This window comes from Rhinopithecus roxellana, chromosome 11 (genome assembly GCF_007565055.1).
Source record: "Rhinopithecus roxellana isolate Shanxi Qingling chromosome 11, ASM756505v1, whole genome shotgun sequence".
In the NCBI taxonomy this organism is placed as follows: domain Eukaryota; kingdom Metazoa; phylum Chordata; class Mammalia; order Primates; family Cercopithecidae; genus Rhinopithecus; species Rhinopithecus roxellana.
The window spans coordinates 53,330,708-53,345,904 of NC_044559.1; the positions used below are offsets into that span (position 1 = coordinate 53,330,708).

The 15,197-nt window shown below is 62.9% G+C and overlaps 2 protein-coding genes across 2 annotated transcripts; one reads left to right on the forward strand and one right to left on the reverse strand.

Annotated features, from left to right (window-relative positions):
* Positions 1-297: 297 nt before the first annotated feature.
* PRAP1 (proline rich acidic protein 1) lies at positions 298-7,778 on the forward strand. The gene is made up of 5 exons (XM_010382757.2): positions 298-370; positions 4,740-4,806; positions 6,457-6,509; positions 7,094-7,224; positions 7,331-7,778. Exons 1-5 carry the CDS (start codon positions 363-365, stop codon positions 7,534-7,536), a joined length of 465 nt encoding a protein of 154 aa, XP_010381059.1. The 5' UTR covers positions 298-362; the 3' UTR covers positions 7,537-7,778.
* Positions 7,779-10,250: 2,472 nt separating this feature from the next.
* Positions 10,251-13,303, reverse strand: FUOM (fucose mutarotase). Its single transcript, XM_010382759.2, has 6 exons — positions 13,184-13,303; positions 12,466-12,534; positions 12,230-12,300; positions 11,925-12,023; positions 11,027-11,100; positions 10,251-10,578 (listed from the first exon to the last, which is right to left on the reverse strand). Exons 1-6 carry the CDS (start codon positions 13,266-13,268, stop codon positions 10,512-10,514), a joined length of 465 nt encoding a protein of 154 aa, XP_010381061.1. The 5' UTR covers positions 13,269-13,303; the 3' UTR covers positions 10,251-10,511.
* Between the last annotated feature and the right edge of the window lie 1,894 nt (positions 13,304-15,197).

Consider the following 15,197-nt stretch of genomic DNA (forward strand, 5'->3'; position numbering starts at 1 on the left):
ATCCACCTGCCTCAGCCTCCCAAAGTGCTGGGATTACAGGCCTGAGCCACCGCGCCCAGCCAACAAGCAGGTTTTTAAAGGCAAACTTCTTCCTCAGTCAGGTGTGGCAGGCCCTGAGGGGGCAGCTGGGTGTCCCCACTCAGATCCAGGCTCTAGTGGGCTGGGCGGCTGCAGAGCCAGTCACCTGGGCTACGCACGATGGGATCCCTGACCCCGACCTCTGTCCTGACACGCCCCAAGCAGCAGCAATAAAGCCCCAAGCAACCTGGGCCTGGGCAGGAGGAGCTGGGCCTGGTGCCAGATACTGGGATCAGCCACTGCAGCTCCCTGAGCACTCTCTCCACAGAGACGGGGACCCAGACATGAGGAGGTAATGCCCACCATCCCTGAGCCCCGATTCCCACCCCACCCAAACCTGGAGGCCTGGCCATGCTGTGCTAGGGGACCTGGTTCAGGGGAGTGAGTGGGTGGGAGGGAGAAGGAGGGGCCCTCTGAGGGTCTGGGGTCTGCCACCAGGCTCCACCTCTTCTGTGGCTCCAAACGCATGAGACAGTGCCTTGCCCCTTGGTTCCCCTGGCCTGGTGGGGAATCACCCAGGGACCCCACCCAGAACAAGGAAGGGGGTGGTGCCAGGCTGAAACCAGCAGGCCTGTGAGTGCCCAAAAGGAAGGGGGCTGGGGCCAGGGAGTAGCTGTGATTTGGAGCTTAGGGAAGCACCGGGGCTCCTGCTGGACCCTGGAATCAGAGGCTGCCTTCCTTCTGTGGGGGTGTCCCTCTTCCCCCTCCTTCTGTGGGGGTCCCCCCGACCCCCTCCTGTGGAGGTGCCCGCCTCCTCTTCCTCCTCCTCTAAGCCAGGGCCCTCCCTGCCCCTCCTCTCCTGGTGTTTCTCCCTTGTAGAGAGGTGGCCTCTGGGTGGCGTGGGGACCCTTTGGTGCCCAGAGCCATTTGCCTGGAGAGGGGACCCTTGGGAGTCCCACAGTCTGGCTCCTTGGCAGTCACCACCGACCATTGTTCTAGGGGCTACCGTGTCCTGAATTCTGGGCCCCCAGGCTGTGTGTCATGGGGGGTGGGCTCCAGGGGTGGCCCAGGCAGCACGGCAGTGGGAGTGGGGTCCAATGCCCGGACAAGAGCCCCTGCCCAGCATCAGAACCAGCTGGGGGTCCTGAGGAGAAGCAGGGCCCCCGAGTCAGACCAGGCCAGGCCCTGACCCCGGGCTGTCTGGGGCATCCCCCCTGAGCTTTGACCTCCCACTGTGGCTGAGTCACCCAGAGAAGGGGCAAAGGTCCCTGTGGAGCTGCAATCCAGGCCTGTAGGGCGTCCCAGACACTGACTCTTCTGCCTCAGCAGAAGTAGCTGGGATTACAGGCTTGTGCCACCACCCCAGCTAAGTGGTTTTTTTTTTGAGACAGTCTCGCTCTGTCGCCCAGGCTGGAGTGAGTGCAGTGGCTCGATCTTGGCTCACTGCAACCTCCACCTCCCAGGTTCAAGCGATTCTCTGGCCTCAGCCTCCCAAGTTGCTAGGATTACAGGCACCTGCCACCACGCCTGGTGAATGTTTTTTTTTTTTTTTTTCGTATTTTTAGTAGAGACGAGGTTTCACCATGTTGGCCAGGCTGGTTCCAAATGCCTAACCTCAAGTGATCTGTTGCCTCAGCCTCCCAAAGTGCTGGGATTACAGGCGTGAGCCACCGTGCCCGGGCAGTTTCGTATTTTCAGTAGAGACAGAGTTTTGCCATGTTGGCCAGGCTGGTTTCAAACTCCTGACCTCAGGTGATCCTCCCACCTCGGCCTCCCAAAGTTCTGGGATTATGGGTGTGAACCACCGCGCCCAGCCCCAGACACCCTTGACTGCAGCCATGCTGAGCCCCGTGCAGACCCAGAGCCTCACCCCACCCTCAAGACCACCCCACCCTGAGAGACCGAAGCCTCCCCAGACAGAAGCCTCCCCCACAGGGGCCTGAAGAGACAAGACTGCACCACACCACACATGCCCGCACACACACACGTGCACACACACACTCCCAAACCCTCACACCACACACACCCGCACACACATGCCCACACACATACACGCCCGTGCACACACATGTGCACACACACACGCCCACACACACTCCCAAACCCTCACACTACACCACACCACATACACCTGCACACACACATGCCCGCACACACACACGTCCGCACACACACACGCCCACACACATACACATCCACACACACTCCCAAACCCTCACACTCCACACCACATACACCTGCACACACACGCCCGCACACACACGCACCCGCACACACACACGTGCACACACACGCCCGTGCACACACACGTGCCCGCACACACACGTGCACACACACCCGCACACACATGCACCCGCACACACACACGTGCACACACACACTCCCAAACCCTCACACCACACACACCCGCACACACATGCCCACACACATACACGCCCGTGCACACACATGTGCACACACACACGCCCACACACACTCCCAAACCCTCACACTACACCACACCACATACACCTGCACACACACATGCCCGCACACACACACGTGCACACACACACTCCCAAACCCTCACACCACACACACCCGCACACACATGCCCACACACATACACGCCCGTGCACACACATGTGCACACACACGCCCACACACACTCCCAAACCCTCACACTACACCACACCACATACACCTGCACACACACACGCCCACACACATACACGTCCACACACACTCCCAAACCCTCACACTCCACACCACATACACCTGCACACACACGCCCGCACACACACGCACCCGCACACACACACGTGCACACACACGCCCGTGCACACACACGTGCCCGCACACACACGTGCACACACACCCGCACACACATGCACCCGCACACACACACGTGCACACACACACTCCCAAACCCTCACACCACACACACCCGCACACACATGCCCACACACATACACGCCCGTGCACACACATGTGCACACACACACGCCCACACACACTCCCAAACCCTCACACTACACCACACCACATACACCTGCACACACACATGCCCGCACACACACACGTCCGCACACACACACGCCCACACACATACACGTCCACACACACTCCCAAACCCTCACACTCCACACCACATACACCTGCACACACACGCCCGCACACACACGCACCCGCACACACACACGTGCACACACACGCCCGTGCACACACACGTGCCCGCACACACACGTGCACACACACCCGCACACACATGCACCCGCACACACACACGTGCACACACACACTCCCAAACCCTCACATTCTATACCACACACACGCATGCACACAGCACACACCCACCCCCAAACCCTCATGCTCCACACCAGACAACATACGCATCCAACACACACGCACACACGCATACACACAGCACACACCCCCAAACCCCCATGCTCCACACCAGACACAACATACATAGGCATCCAACACACGCCCACACACACGCCCACACACACTCCCAAACCCTCACACTACACCACACCACATACACCTGCACACACACACACGCACACATACCCGCACACACACGTGCACACACACACATCCGCACACACACGCCCACACACACACGTCCACACTCCCAAACCCTCACACTCCACACCACATACACCTGCACACACACACACACCTGTACACACACGCGCCCGCACACACACTCCCAAACCCTCACACTCTATACCACACACACACACGCATGCACACAGCACACACATCCCCAAACCCTCACACTCCACACACAACATACACATTCATCCACTACACACACACCACACTCCCCATACAGAAGATACATGCATATCTACCAGGCACACGCATGCACACAGCACACACACACACACAAGCCCACACACTCCACACCACACACAACATACACATGCATCCATCACACACACACATAACATACACACAGCACACAGACTCCCAAACCCACACACTCCACACCATGCACAACATACACATCCACCACACACACTCAAGCACACAGTGCACACACACCCGAACATACCACCCACAGCATACATGCACACCCACCATGCACATAGTCCACACCCACAAAACACATGTGCACATACAACATATACGCACACCCCCCACCACATGCACAAACACACACGTCCCGTGTCCAAACAGACCTGACACCCTGCCTGCCTGCCTAACAGTGCTGCCGTGCACCCGAGCCCTCCAGCCGTGGCCCCACAGCTCTGGGACACAGCGGGTGCCCACCTGCAGCAGTGTGTAGCCTCAGGGCTCTGTGGGTGTGGGGCTGTGAGCCCCTGCTGCGCCATACCCTCCCATATCCCAATCTGTGTGCAAGTGTGTTCATGTGTCCCCACGTGGAGGGCGGCAGAAAGGAGCGGCAGAACCTCTGGAGTTTCCGAGCCAACCACCAGTGCCTGCCACAGTGGGGTCCGCCCAGACTGTGGGGAGCCGGGTCTGGGGCTAGGGCTGTGGGCTCTGGCCTGAGCGGGGCTGGAGGCAGGTGGGCCTGGGGCTTCTCCCCGCTCTGTGCCTGTGTGTTGGCCCATGTGAGCAGAGTCCAGTAAAACCACTTGCGCTCCCAAGGAAGAACCCAGCCCAGGCCTCCCAGCTGCTCACTGGGTGCTGCCTGGAGTTCAGGGGAGGCAGGACTGATGGCCAGGGTCGGCCCTTCCCCTACCTCACACTTTCCTCACTGGCCCCCTCAGGGTCCTCATGGTCACCAGCCTGGTGGCTGTGCTGCTGTGGGAGGCAGGTGCGGCCTCAGCACCCAAGGTAGGTGTGAGCCTCTCCCATCTGGCCACCAACTCCAGTTGTCACCTTCTGCCCCCACAGCAGGGGATGTGGCCAAAGGGCCCCTCTTCCGTCTTCAAACCCCAGGCTGGCCTAGGAGACAGGCGTGGGTGTGCTCATGACTCTTGATGCCTGGGCATCTGAGGATGAGGAGAGGGCAGGCTTCCCCTCACTGGGGTCAGATGGACAGGCCTCAGGACACCCAGGTGGTCCCAGGTGGAGAAGGTGGGGCCAGATGACACCCATGTGATCTCAGGTGGACGAGGTGGGCCCGGATAAGCCCATGTGGTCCCAGGTGGAGGAGGTGGGGCCGGATGACACCCAGGTGGTCCCAGGAGGAGGAGATGGTCCCAGATGAACCCAGTGACCCAGGTGGAGGCGGTGGTCCCAGATGAACCCAGTGACCCAGGTGGAGGAGGGCCCGGATGACACCCCTTGATGCTCACCTGGGCCCTGAAGGCCAGAAGTGACTCCATGTGCTGGCAGCTCAGCTGCACTGTCTGTGCTGACAGTGGTGTCCTTGGCTGGGACTATGCCTGGGGACATGCTCTGTTCCCTGGCCCATGTCAAGACCACTCAGTCTTGCACATCTGGGACGGATCAGGAGGAAGGAGGCCCACGCCTTCCTTGACTGGAGACGCAGGAACATGGGCACAGCCTCCCATGGTGCTGGTCCTCCCCTGGGGTCACTGGTCCTCTGCTGGGGTCACTGGGCCTCCACTGAGATCACTGGTCCTCCTCGGGGTCACTGGTCCTCCTCGGGGTCACTGGTCCTCTGCTGGAGTCACTGGGCCTCCCCAGGGTCACTGGGCCTCCCCAGGGTCACTGGTCCTCCGCTGGGGTCACTGGGCCTCCACTGAGATCACTGGTCCTCCCCAGGGTCACTGGTCCTCCCCGGGGTCACTGATCCTCCCCAGGGTCACTGGTCCTCCCCGGGGTCACTGGGCCTCCCTGGGGTCACTGGTCCTCCGCTGGGGTCACTGGGCCTCCACTGAGATCACTGATCCTCCCCAGGGTCACTGGTCCTCCCCGGGGTCACTGGTCCTCCCCAGGGTCACTGGGCCTTCCCGGGGTCACTGGGCCTCCGCTGGGGTCACTGGTCCTCCCCAGGGTCACTGGTCCTCCGCTGGGGTCACTGGGCCTCTCCGGGGTCACTGGTCCTCCGCTGGGGTCACTGGTCCTCCGCTGGGGTCACCTGCTTTGCTCTCCTGTTTGTCCTTTGCCCCACTGAGGGTGGCTGGGCTCGGAGCAGCTGACCACCTTCTCTAGGCACCTGCCAGGGAGGAGACACAGCCCCCACCAGTCACCGCAGAAACAGCCAGTGCGCTGACAGCTGGGGTGGGGAGTGCTAGGTCGGGGATATCGTGCCAGGTTACATCCCAGTCCCGTGCCGCCCCAGGCCCGGCCAGAATTCCAGGCCAGCTGGTCATCTGGGCACAGGCCAGCAGCCTCACTCCCGGCTTGCAATCCTGACACCCGAGAGTGGTACACCCACTAGAGACGCTCGGGCTGTGCCAAGCTGGCCCTGTCCCCACCCCCTGCAGCCCCAGGTGGGCCTCGGAGCAGCCTCTCCCTAGGTGTCCTCCATCCGTGTGGACTGTGGCTGAGCCCACACCTGTGACTCTCCCCCAGGTCCCTATCAAGGTCCAAGTCAAACACCAGTCCTCAGAGCAGGAGGCAGAGAAGTAAGTCCCCCCAGGCCCACCTGCCCATCCACACCCCCGCCATTCCCTGAAGCTACAGCTGGTTCTTCTGGGCCCTTCCTGAACCTGGAGTGCACGAGAAGGATGCAGAGGGGAACCCTGTCCAGCAGCTTTCGGAAGGAGGCGGCACTCCAGCCTCATGGGGATCTGTCAACAGCCCCTGCGTAGGGAGAAGGGAGTACAGCCGGAGGGCTTGGGGCTCCCGGGCGTCCCCCTACTCAGCTTCCCCACGGCCTCCAGGGCAGCTTGTACCCCACGGCCGGTGGCTGCAGCCAGAGCGGCTCAGTCTTGGCTCCTGAGGTTTCCCCACATCCTTGCCCTTGGGACGCTGCTCAACCAAGGCTCTGACCACTGCCCCCACCCAGTGGCCCAGGGACATGGTGTGGAAGCCTGGCCGGGAGCACTGTGGGGCCACTCATCACTGTGGCTCTTGAGAGAGGGGCTTGTCCTGGGGCTGCTGGTGGTGGGGGCTGGAGTGGCTGCCCCGGGATGGTGGGCACCCTTCTGCGGGGGGTTCTGCCCCCCTCCCCCACCTGCATGTGGACAAGACCGAACTGTGCCCGCAGGGCCTGGGGCACCCGTGTGGTGGAGCCTCCAGAGAAGGACGACCAGCTGGTGGGGCTGCTCCCTGTCCCGAAGCCGGAGCTCTTGACCGCCGAGAAGTCACCAGGGCAGGGCAGGGGCCCCATCCTTCCAGGTGGGCACGAGGCCACAGCAGCAAAGCCTGCTTGTGGGGTTGGCTTGGACAGACCAAGGGTCTCGGGAGAGAAACTGAGGCTATCCCTTCATCTGCTTGTCCCTAGGCATCAAGGCCTGGGTGGAGACCGAGGACATCCTGGGCCATGTCCTAAGCTCCCAGCAGGGTCCTGAGCCCGACCATGACAGCCTGCACCACCCTCCGCCCGAGGAGGACCAGGGCGAGGAGGGGCCTCGGTTGTGGGTGACGCCAAATCGCCAGGTGCTCCGGGGACCGGAGGAAGACCAAGACCACATCTACCACCCCCAGTAGGGCTCCAGGGGCCATCACTGCCCCTCCCTGTCCCACGGCCCAGGCTGTTGGGACTGGAACCCTTCCTACCCTCCCCCGCCAGAGCAAATAAACCCCAGCAGGCCGGGTGCGGTGGCTCAGGCCTGTAATCCCAGCACTTCTGGAGGCTGAGGCAGGCGGATCACCTGAAACCAGGAGCTCCAGACCAGCCTGGGCAACATGGTGAAATCCCGTCTCTACTAAAAATACAAAAATTAGCCGGGTGTGGTGCCAGGCGCCTGTAATCCCAGCTACTTGGGAGGCTGAGGCAGGAGAACCGCTTGAATCTGGGAGGTGGAGGTTGCACTGAGCTGAGATCGCGCCTTGCACTCCAGGCTGGGCAACAGAGCAAGACTTCGTCTCAAAAAAATAAATAATAAATAATAAACCCCTGCAAACAGGCAGGAGGCCACGTGTCCTGGAAGACCGGTGACCGGGGCCCAGCCTGCTCTGCCTAGGAGAATTAATTAAGGGCTGCACAAGGCCCAGGTGACCCTTGGCTCCCAGAACGTTGCACTACCCCCAGGCCCCTCTCCTTGTATACCGGGATGCTGAGGGGTGTGGCAGCAGTTCGGGGCTGGGACCAGAGGGCACCCATGGGACCAGTCTCAGCCGAGAAACAGAACTCACCCCGGGCTCCCCACAGCAGGGGCCTGAGACAGGGACAGGGAGGAGGGAGGCCGAGTGCCTGGGGCTCAGGGCCCAGCTGGACGGATGGGCATGTGCTCAGGTGGAAAGTGCACAGGTCTCAGGTGAGGGGGGTAGACCCAGGCTCAGGACATGGTCTTTCTGCTCTCCTGACGTTCTGTGCAGCTCCCACTCTGGATGCCCATCCTGCCCTGCCTGGTCCAGCAGGCCCAATGCTGCGGCGCAGGTCCAGGCTGCTGGAGTCACTCACACATCACGTGTCCTGGGCACATGCAAATATGGGTGGGGTTCCTGTGTGGCGACCTCATCCCTATGGTAAGAGAGAAGCACCTGGTGCCAAGCCTGGGGCTGAGCCACACACATTTGCCAGCTCCAGCAGCTAAGACACAACAGAGCAAGGGAGAGAGGCCACCCATCCCTCCATCCTGCTGTGCTCAGCCCTTGTGCGGCTACTCAGGGGGCCGAGGGTTTGCTCAGGTGCGGAAGAGCTCCCTGCACCGCCGGCAAGTCCCCCGCTCTCCCAGGACACAAACGGCTGAGAGTAACTGCCCAAGGGTGCCCCACGGCGTCCCACAATGTAAGAGCTGTTACCCTGGCTTACGGATGAGCTGGAGAGGCCAGTGACCTTTGAGGTTCTGTCCTGAAAGGGCCAGAGCTGGGCTCCCAGTTTCCCTCTTGGCAGCCTCCCCTGTCATCCTGATAAGAACAGGGTGGAGGTTTGGGCAGCTCCTTCCCCACTCCCTGGGCCCCAGGCAGGTAGAAGACCCTGGATCTCCGGGATTGCAGGAGGGTCTGGCCCTAGACAGCCCAAGCTGGTGTTTGTGGCTTTTTTTTTTTTTTTTTTAAAGCTATCTTGATTTTATTTTGTTTTTCCCATTACTTTGTTTTTTCTCTTGATTTGATTAGTTTGCTCATATATGGTTTCATTTATATAAAACGCTAGAGAGGGCACACTAGCCCCAGAGGCCCATCTGCAGGGCTGAAACGGGATGGGCGAGGGTGCGTGCAATCAGCTCGCACACTTCTGATGTCAGACCACAACGTGGCCGTGGGGTCTGGAGATGGGCAGTGACTGGCCAGGCAAGTGCGAGGCCCATGGGGCCAAGGCTGACCTCTAGTGAGCACGGAGAAGGCCGTGGCTGCCATCTGGGGGCAGCAGGCGGACAGGTCCCCAAAGTCTACAGCCAACCCCAGACAGGATCCCTTCTCCAGACTTGGAGCCAGATCTCAGCTGGGGCAGCGGGGGGCTTGCCTGCACTCCCAAGGTTCTCCTGTGGTCCGGAGTGTGGGTCTAGGACCCTGGGACTTGCCCCCTGGAACCCCGGGGACACCAGCCCCTGGCCCTGGGGAAGCCCCTGTCATCCCCACTCCTGCCCTTGGTCCCTCAAACTCCAGCCCTGCCCCATCTTCCTCCTGTACCTGTGTCACTGAGGCAAGTTCTGGGGAGAGGCCCAGGGTCTGGAAAGTGGCTGGTGGTTATTCTTCCCCATCCTTGGAGACCAGTCCAAGCATCCCATAGGGAAGCCTCCCAGGCACCCCCTTTCAGGAACCCCCTGCATCCCATCCCATCTCTGCCCGGCACTGGGCTCCAAATGACCTCGTGTCCTTTACCTCCCCTGCCTGCCAGGGCAAGTGAGGCTTCCAGCAGGCAGCCACCTACTGCCACAAGCACAGGGCATGGCCCACACCCAGGCCCCTCCAGCCGGCACCTCCCTCAACAGAGCTCCCCCAGTTCCTCCTGAAGTGTCCAGGCCAGCCCCTGCCACTTGCCCTCCTGCTGGGCGGAAAGAATGGACCCGGGTGAAGAACCCCTTAGTGTCCACAGCCCAGAGGCTGTGGCAGAAGCCTACCCCTCTCAAGGCCTCCAGGGAAGCCACTGCCACCACTCCAGCCCTCGGTGTCCCCAGGGCCCAGGCACCCACCCAGACCCCAGGGCCCCAGGCCTGATTTCCCACTCAAGGTTTTGTCAAGGGTACATGGGGGGCCCTCTCTGGAGCCAGCAGCCTCCCTTGAGCTCAGTACCAAACAAGCCTGAGTGACAACAGAGCTGGAATTGAAACCTTTAGACTGAACGTTTACCGGCGACTACATTTTTCCATCATTTTCACAAATCAGGGACATTTGTACCAATTGGCTGCCGGGCCCCTACAGCCCTGGCCAGGCAGGGCCCACCCCAAGACTGCCAGCCCCCTAGAGCCCTGGCCAGGACCCAGGTCTGGGGCTGCCGCTGGGAGGCCTGTTGTGAGTGGTGGTACCGGAGCTCAGGGTGCCCCCAATTCCTCTTCTATCCCAGGTGGTCTTCACCAGGCCTACAGCAGGGGGCTGAGGGCAAGCACCCCCTTCTTGAGGATGAGGTTTCCGTAGAGGGCTGTCTCCCTGCAGAGGAGCCAAGCCCAGCACTGAGCTGGGCTGCAGGGCCAGGGTGCGGAGACCCTGCTCCAGCCTCTGGGGGAGGGAGCAGACCCTGTCCACCTTCACCCACTTGAGGCTCAGGCAAATGGGGACCCTGCTCCCCAAATTCCTCCCTGGTCTCTCCACTCTGTGGGACATCTAGCCTCAGCCAGGCAGAAGCTGAGAAGAGGGTAGGAGCAGCTCCTGAGGCCCCGGTGGGGATGGGGACAGCTCCTGGGGCTCTGGTGGGGACGGGGGCAGCTCCTGAGGGCCCGGTGGAGACGGGGGTAGCTCCTGAGGGCCCGGTGGGGACGAGGGCAGCTCCTGAGGGCCCGGTGGGGACGGGGGCAGCTCCTAGGGCCCCGGTGGGGACGAAGGCAGCTCCTGAGGGCCCGGTGGGGACGGGGACAGGTCAGAGTCAGCTGGAACTCACCCCGTTGCCACAACAGCAAAAGCCTTCTTAGCCCGCTCATAAAACTCAAACCTCTCTAACTTTGCCAGGGCTCTCTGGAAGACAAAATGGCAGAGTTGGAGGAAACCCTGCCCAGAAACCCTCATGGGCCAGCCCTGGACTCCCCAGGGCCCCAGGCAGGGAGGGCACCAGGGAGTGGGGCCCCTGAGTTCCATTTGTTGGGCTCTCCCTCTGCAGGGGCCCCAGGGTCACTCAGCCTCTGGCTCCCAAGGCCTAGGACGGGGGGCCCCGGACATTGTGGATGAGGAACCTGCCATGCTTGGTTTCTGCCTGGCCTGGGACCACCCAGCCAGCTCAGCAGACTGTCAAGCCCCTGCCAGCTGTCCTAGGGGGTCCCCTGCCCAGGACGAGAGCCCCTGGCCTCCCCTTATGGAGGCCCTGCCTGAGACCTGCCAGTGGGTTGCCCGGGACAGTGGGCCTGTCCCCTTGCAGGGCAAGGTGAGGAGGGGGCTAGGCCTCTGACCAACCATAGCCAGGATGGGGCGAGAGACCTGGGACCAGGGGGTACTCCCCCAGGGGAGACTGAGGAGGTGGAAGCCAGGCATCCTGAGTCCTCCAGGCTTCACTCACAGGCTGTGGTGGGTGAGGACCCCTCCCACCTCGCCCTGGCAGGTCAGGATCCTGGGCGGGGTTGGGGGGCAGGTGGAAAGCTCGGGGGCAGAGGAAGAGGGGCCACACTGCCCATGTGCACCTCTCCCACCCGGCTGGTGAGGGAGTGCCTGGTAGTCCGGGGTTCTTAGGGTGATGGAAGGGAGACCGCTTGAGGACAGAGCTTGGGACCCTGTCTTTGGCTCCCACTGAGCCTCCAGGAGACAGAGGGTCCCTGGCCCTTTCCCCACAGTTGGGGCTGCAGGCTCACCGTGCAGCCGGCCCTGTGTAGGATGGACTCGTACTCCGTCCACACCGGGGTCTGCAGGCCCCTCTCCTTGTCGCTGGGCACCAGCTCCATGACTGCAGCCTAGAGGGAGGGGTCAGCTCTGGGGCCCTGGGTGCTGCCAGCCTTCCTGGTCAGGTGACCACTCAGGACTCCCCTGGTGAGGACCAGGGCCCCTTGGGGACACATGGCTTCTCCCCCCCACCCCAAGGCAGGTGGGCCCTATGAAGCCCGCAAAAGGGGAAACCGAGGCACGGAGCAGCAGGGTGCAGGGGCGACTCAGCCCTCACCGGACTCTCCACATAGGTGTCCAGGGGGAGCAGCTTCAGCAGGGCCTCCAGGAGCGGCGGGATGCCCAGGCCTGGAGGGCAGAGGGGGCGGCATTCAGTCTCCAGCCCGCCTGCTCGCCTGCACCCTCCACACCGCAAGCAGGGACTTGGGGCCACGACAGGCCACAGAGGAGCCTCAGAGCCAGGAGCACTGCTCACCCGCCCGCCCTGCCCTGGGGGACCTGGGGCTCGCTCACCGTCTGCACGGATCTCCAGGGGCCCACACTGGCAGATGGAGGAGGCCGGGAAGTTCAAGTCCGCAAGAACTAAACAGCCCGGAGGAGAGCGCGTGGTCAGCACCTATCCCTGGCCTCGGGGTCGGCGCCGCCCATCCTCCCACCCAGTCGCGGCGCCAGATCGTGGCCACAAGGGGTCTCAGGTCGGCCGGTTGGGCGCCCCCACCGCCGCCGGCCGCAGTCAGTCTGCAGGGCTGGAAGCCAGGCGGGGAGGTGGGGAGGGCAAGGTCCCTGCCTGGGAGGCGGAGAGGCGTCAACAGCTCGCTGCCCGCCAGGCTGTCGGGTGCTGCCCAGGCCAGGGGGCCGACCCGGACCCGGCCGCCTCCCCAGGGGCCAGAGGACGCGCAGCCGCCCGCGATGCCCAGACCAGGCCCCGGCCACCCAGCCCCTGTCCCGGGACCCCAGGCCCCAGGAGAAGAAAAAGCGCTGAACCCTCGGGGGCAGCCCAGACGCGGCGGCTCCGGGGCCGTCTGGGGAGGGACTGGGGAGAAGCTCCGGCCTGCCCCGCCCAGAGCCCCACGAGGTCGCGGTTCCCTAAAGGACGCGGGGGAAGCCAGGGAGGCCCGAGCGACGCCCCCACCCCAGGACCCCGCCCTGCTAGGCCCGGGGGTCCGCGCGCAAGCCTCGCCCGCCTGCCTCCCCCGGGGTGGTCCCCGAGGCCCCGGCCCGCTGCGCTCACCGATCTCGTCCCCGTGCCCCATCCGCGCCAGCGCGTAGAGCAGCTCGGGGGACAGCAGCGCGGGGACACCCTTCAGCGCCACCATGGCCCGGCAGACGGGCGGGCGCGGCCTGGGGCGGGCGGGACCTTACGGGGAGGGCGGGGCCTGGGGCAGGGCGGGGCCTGGGGCGGGGCCTTACGGGGAGGGCGGGGCTTACGGGCCGGGGCGGGGCTTTACACGGAGGGCGGGGTTTGTGGGGAGGACGGGGCTTTTGGGTCCCGGGCTTGGGGCTTGGGGATCCGCTGGGGCTAGGGTTCGGGGTTGGGGTCCGCTTAACGGCTCTCGGAAGGGCGGGGAGCCCCGGGAACTGGGGACGCTCGGGCTGAGTCGGGACGTGGGGGCAATACCCACCCAACCCACGGGCGCCTCGCCAGGTCCGAGACTGGGCGCCCGCGCGCTGTGGCCGGGGCTCCCCAGTGTCCCTACCCGAGCTTCCCACCTCGAGCTCCCTCAGGCAGAAGGGGTTCAACCGCCGCCCTCTGCAGCCTCCCCTCATGAGGGTCTCTGCCCTCTGACCACGTCGTGCTGCCCTTAGGCCTGGCAGAATGGCCGGAGCGCACCGGGTCCCTGGGGTCACTAGGGCAGGCAGCAGGACCCAGGCCTTCAGCCCACGCTCCTGAGGGGCCGGGAGCACGGGACACGGGAGCTGGGACATTAGACCCCCTGGAGGGGGTCCAGGAGGGCAGCCAGGCCCAGCTTCCAGGTTCAGCCGCGAGTGCCGGGACACCTAAGGGTCCTCCGGTGTCAGCGGCCTGCAACCCCCTTCCCAGGATGGCGGCGTCCTGACCTTTGGCTGGGCTCAGGCTGGCCGGGCCCTCCCTCCGCGGAGCCATCTTCTTTGACCTGATTCCCAGCTGGACGCTAGCTGTGGGGCCAGCTCTGTGGCCCTGGCCCTCAGCCCTGAGGTGACACAAATGCTCCGAGGCCTGGCGGCTCCTAAAAAGTTCTGAAAATCAATCTGTATGTGAAAAATGACAAAGCTGCCTCAGAAAACCCAGAGGACACAGGTGTCTCCATGTTGAACTGCTTGGCCCTAGGAGCCTGCCCCCATGGGAAGTGGCCTGGGCTGCGTCGGAAAAGCCTGGTGGGGCCACCCAGGCTGGCACCCAGCAGCACCTGAACAGCTGGCCCTGGGCTGGCCGCTCGGGCAGAGAGAAGACTGGGGCTACCCAGGGCCTGCCGATGAGGGGCGGCTTTGCACCTAGGCCACCGGGGTTCGGAGCTGTCCCTGGGCAGTTTCTACTCCAACCTCTAAGTGGAGAGTCACCATTTACCCAAATATACAAGGGCAAGCCGGTTTTACAGAGATGGGCAAGGAAGTTTTCAGCTTCAAAACCAAATCAGGCCGGGCACGGTGACTCAACACCTGTAATCCCAGCACTTCAGGAGGCTGAGGCGGGTGGATCACCTGAGGTCAGGGGTTGGAGACCAGCCTGGCCAACATGGTGAAACCCCATCTCTTCAAAATATACAAAAATTATCCGGGTGTGGTGACTGGGCCTGTAATCCCGGCTACTTGGGAGGCTGAGGCACGAGAATCGCTTGAACCCGGGGGGGTGGAGGGTGCAGTGAGCTGAGATCACTCCACTGCTCTCCAGCCCGGGTGACAGAGACAGACTCTGTCTCAAAAAAAACCAAAACAAACAAACAAAAAACACCTAATCGAACCCCAAGCAATATTGGGGCCAGAGGTCAACTAGCTCAGGAGTGGAAGCCTCACTCTGCATTTGGGGTTCCCCTGCGTGGGACAGTGGCACCCTTCCCTCCAGGCTCCCTGGGGCCAGCATGAAGACAAGGTCCATTCCTTAGCCTAAGGGTTGGGCGCCTGTCCCTGCCAAGCTCTGGAACCAGATAACTAAGATGCAGACCTCTGAGATGCGGCTTCCATGCTGGGCCCTTTCATTGGCTTCAGCCAAGCGTGGCTGACACAGGTATGAACACGAGGCTGTAACCGGCCCTACAGATCTCTGGGGT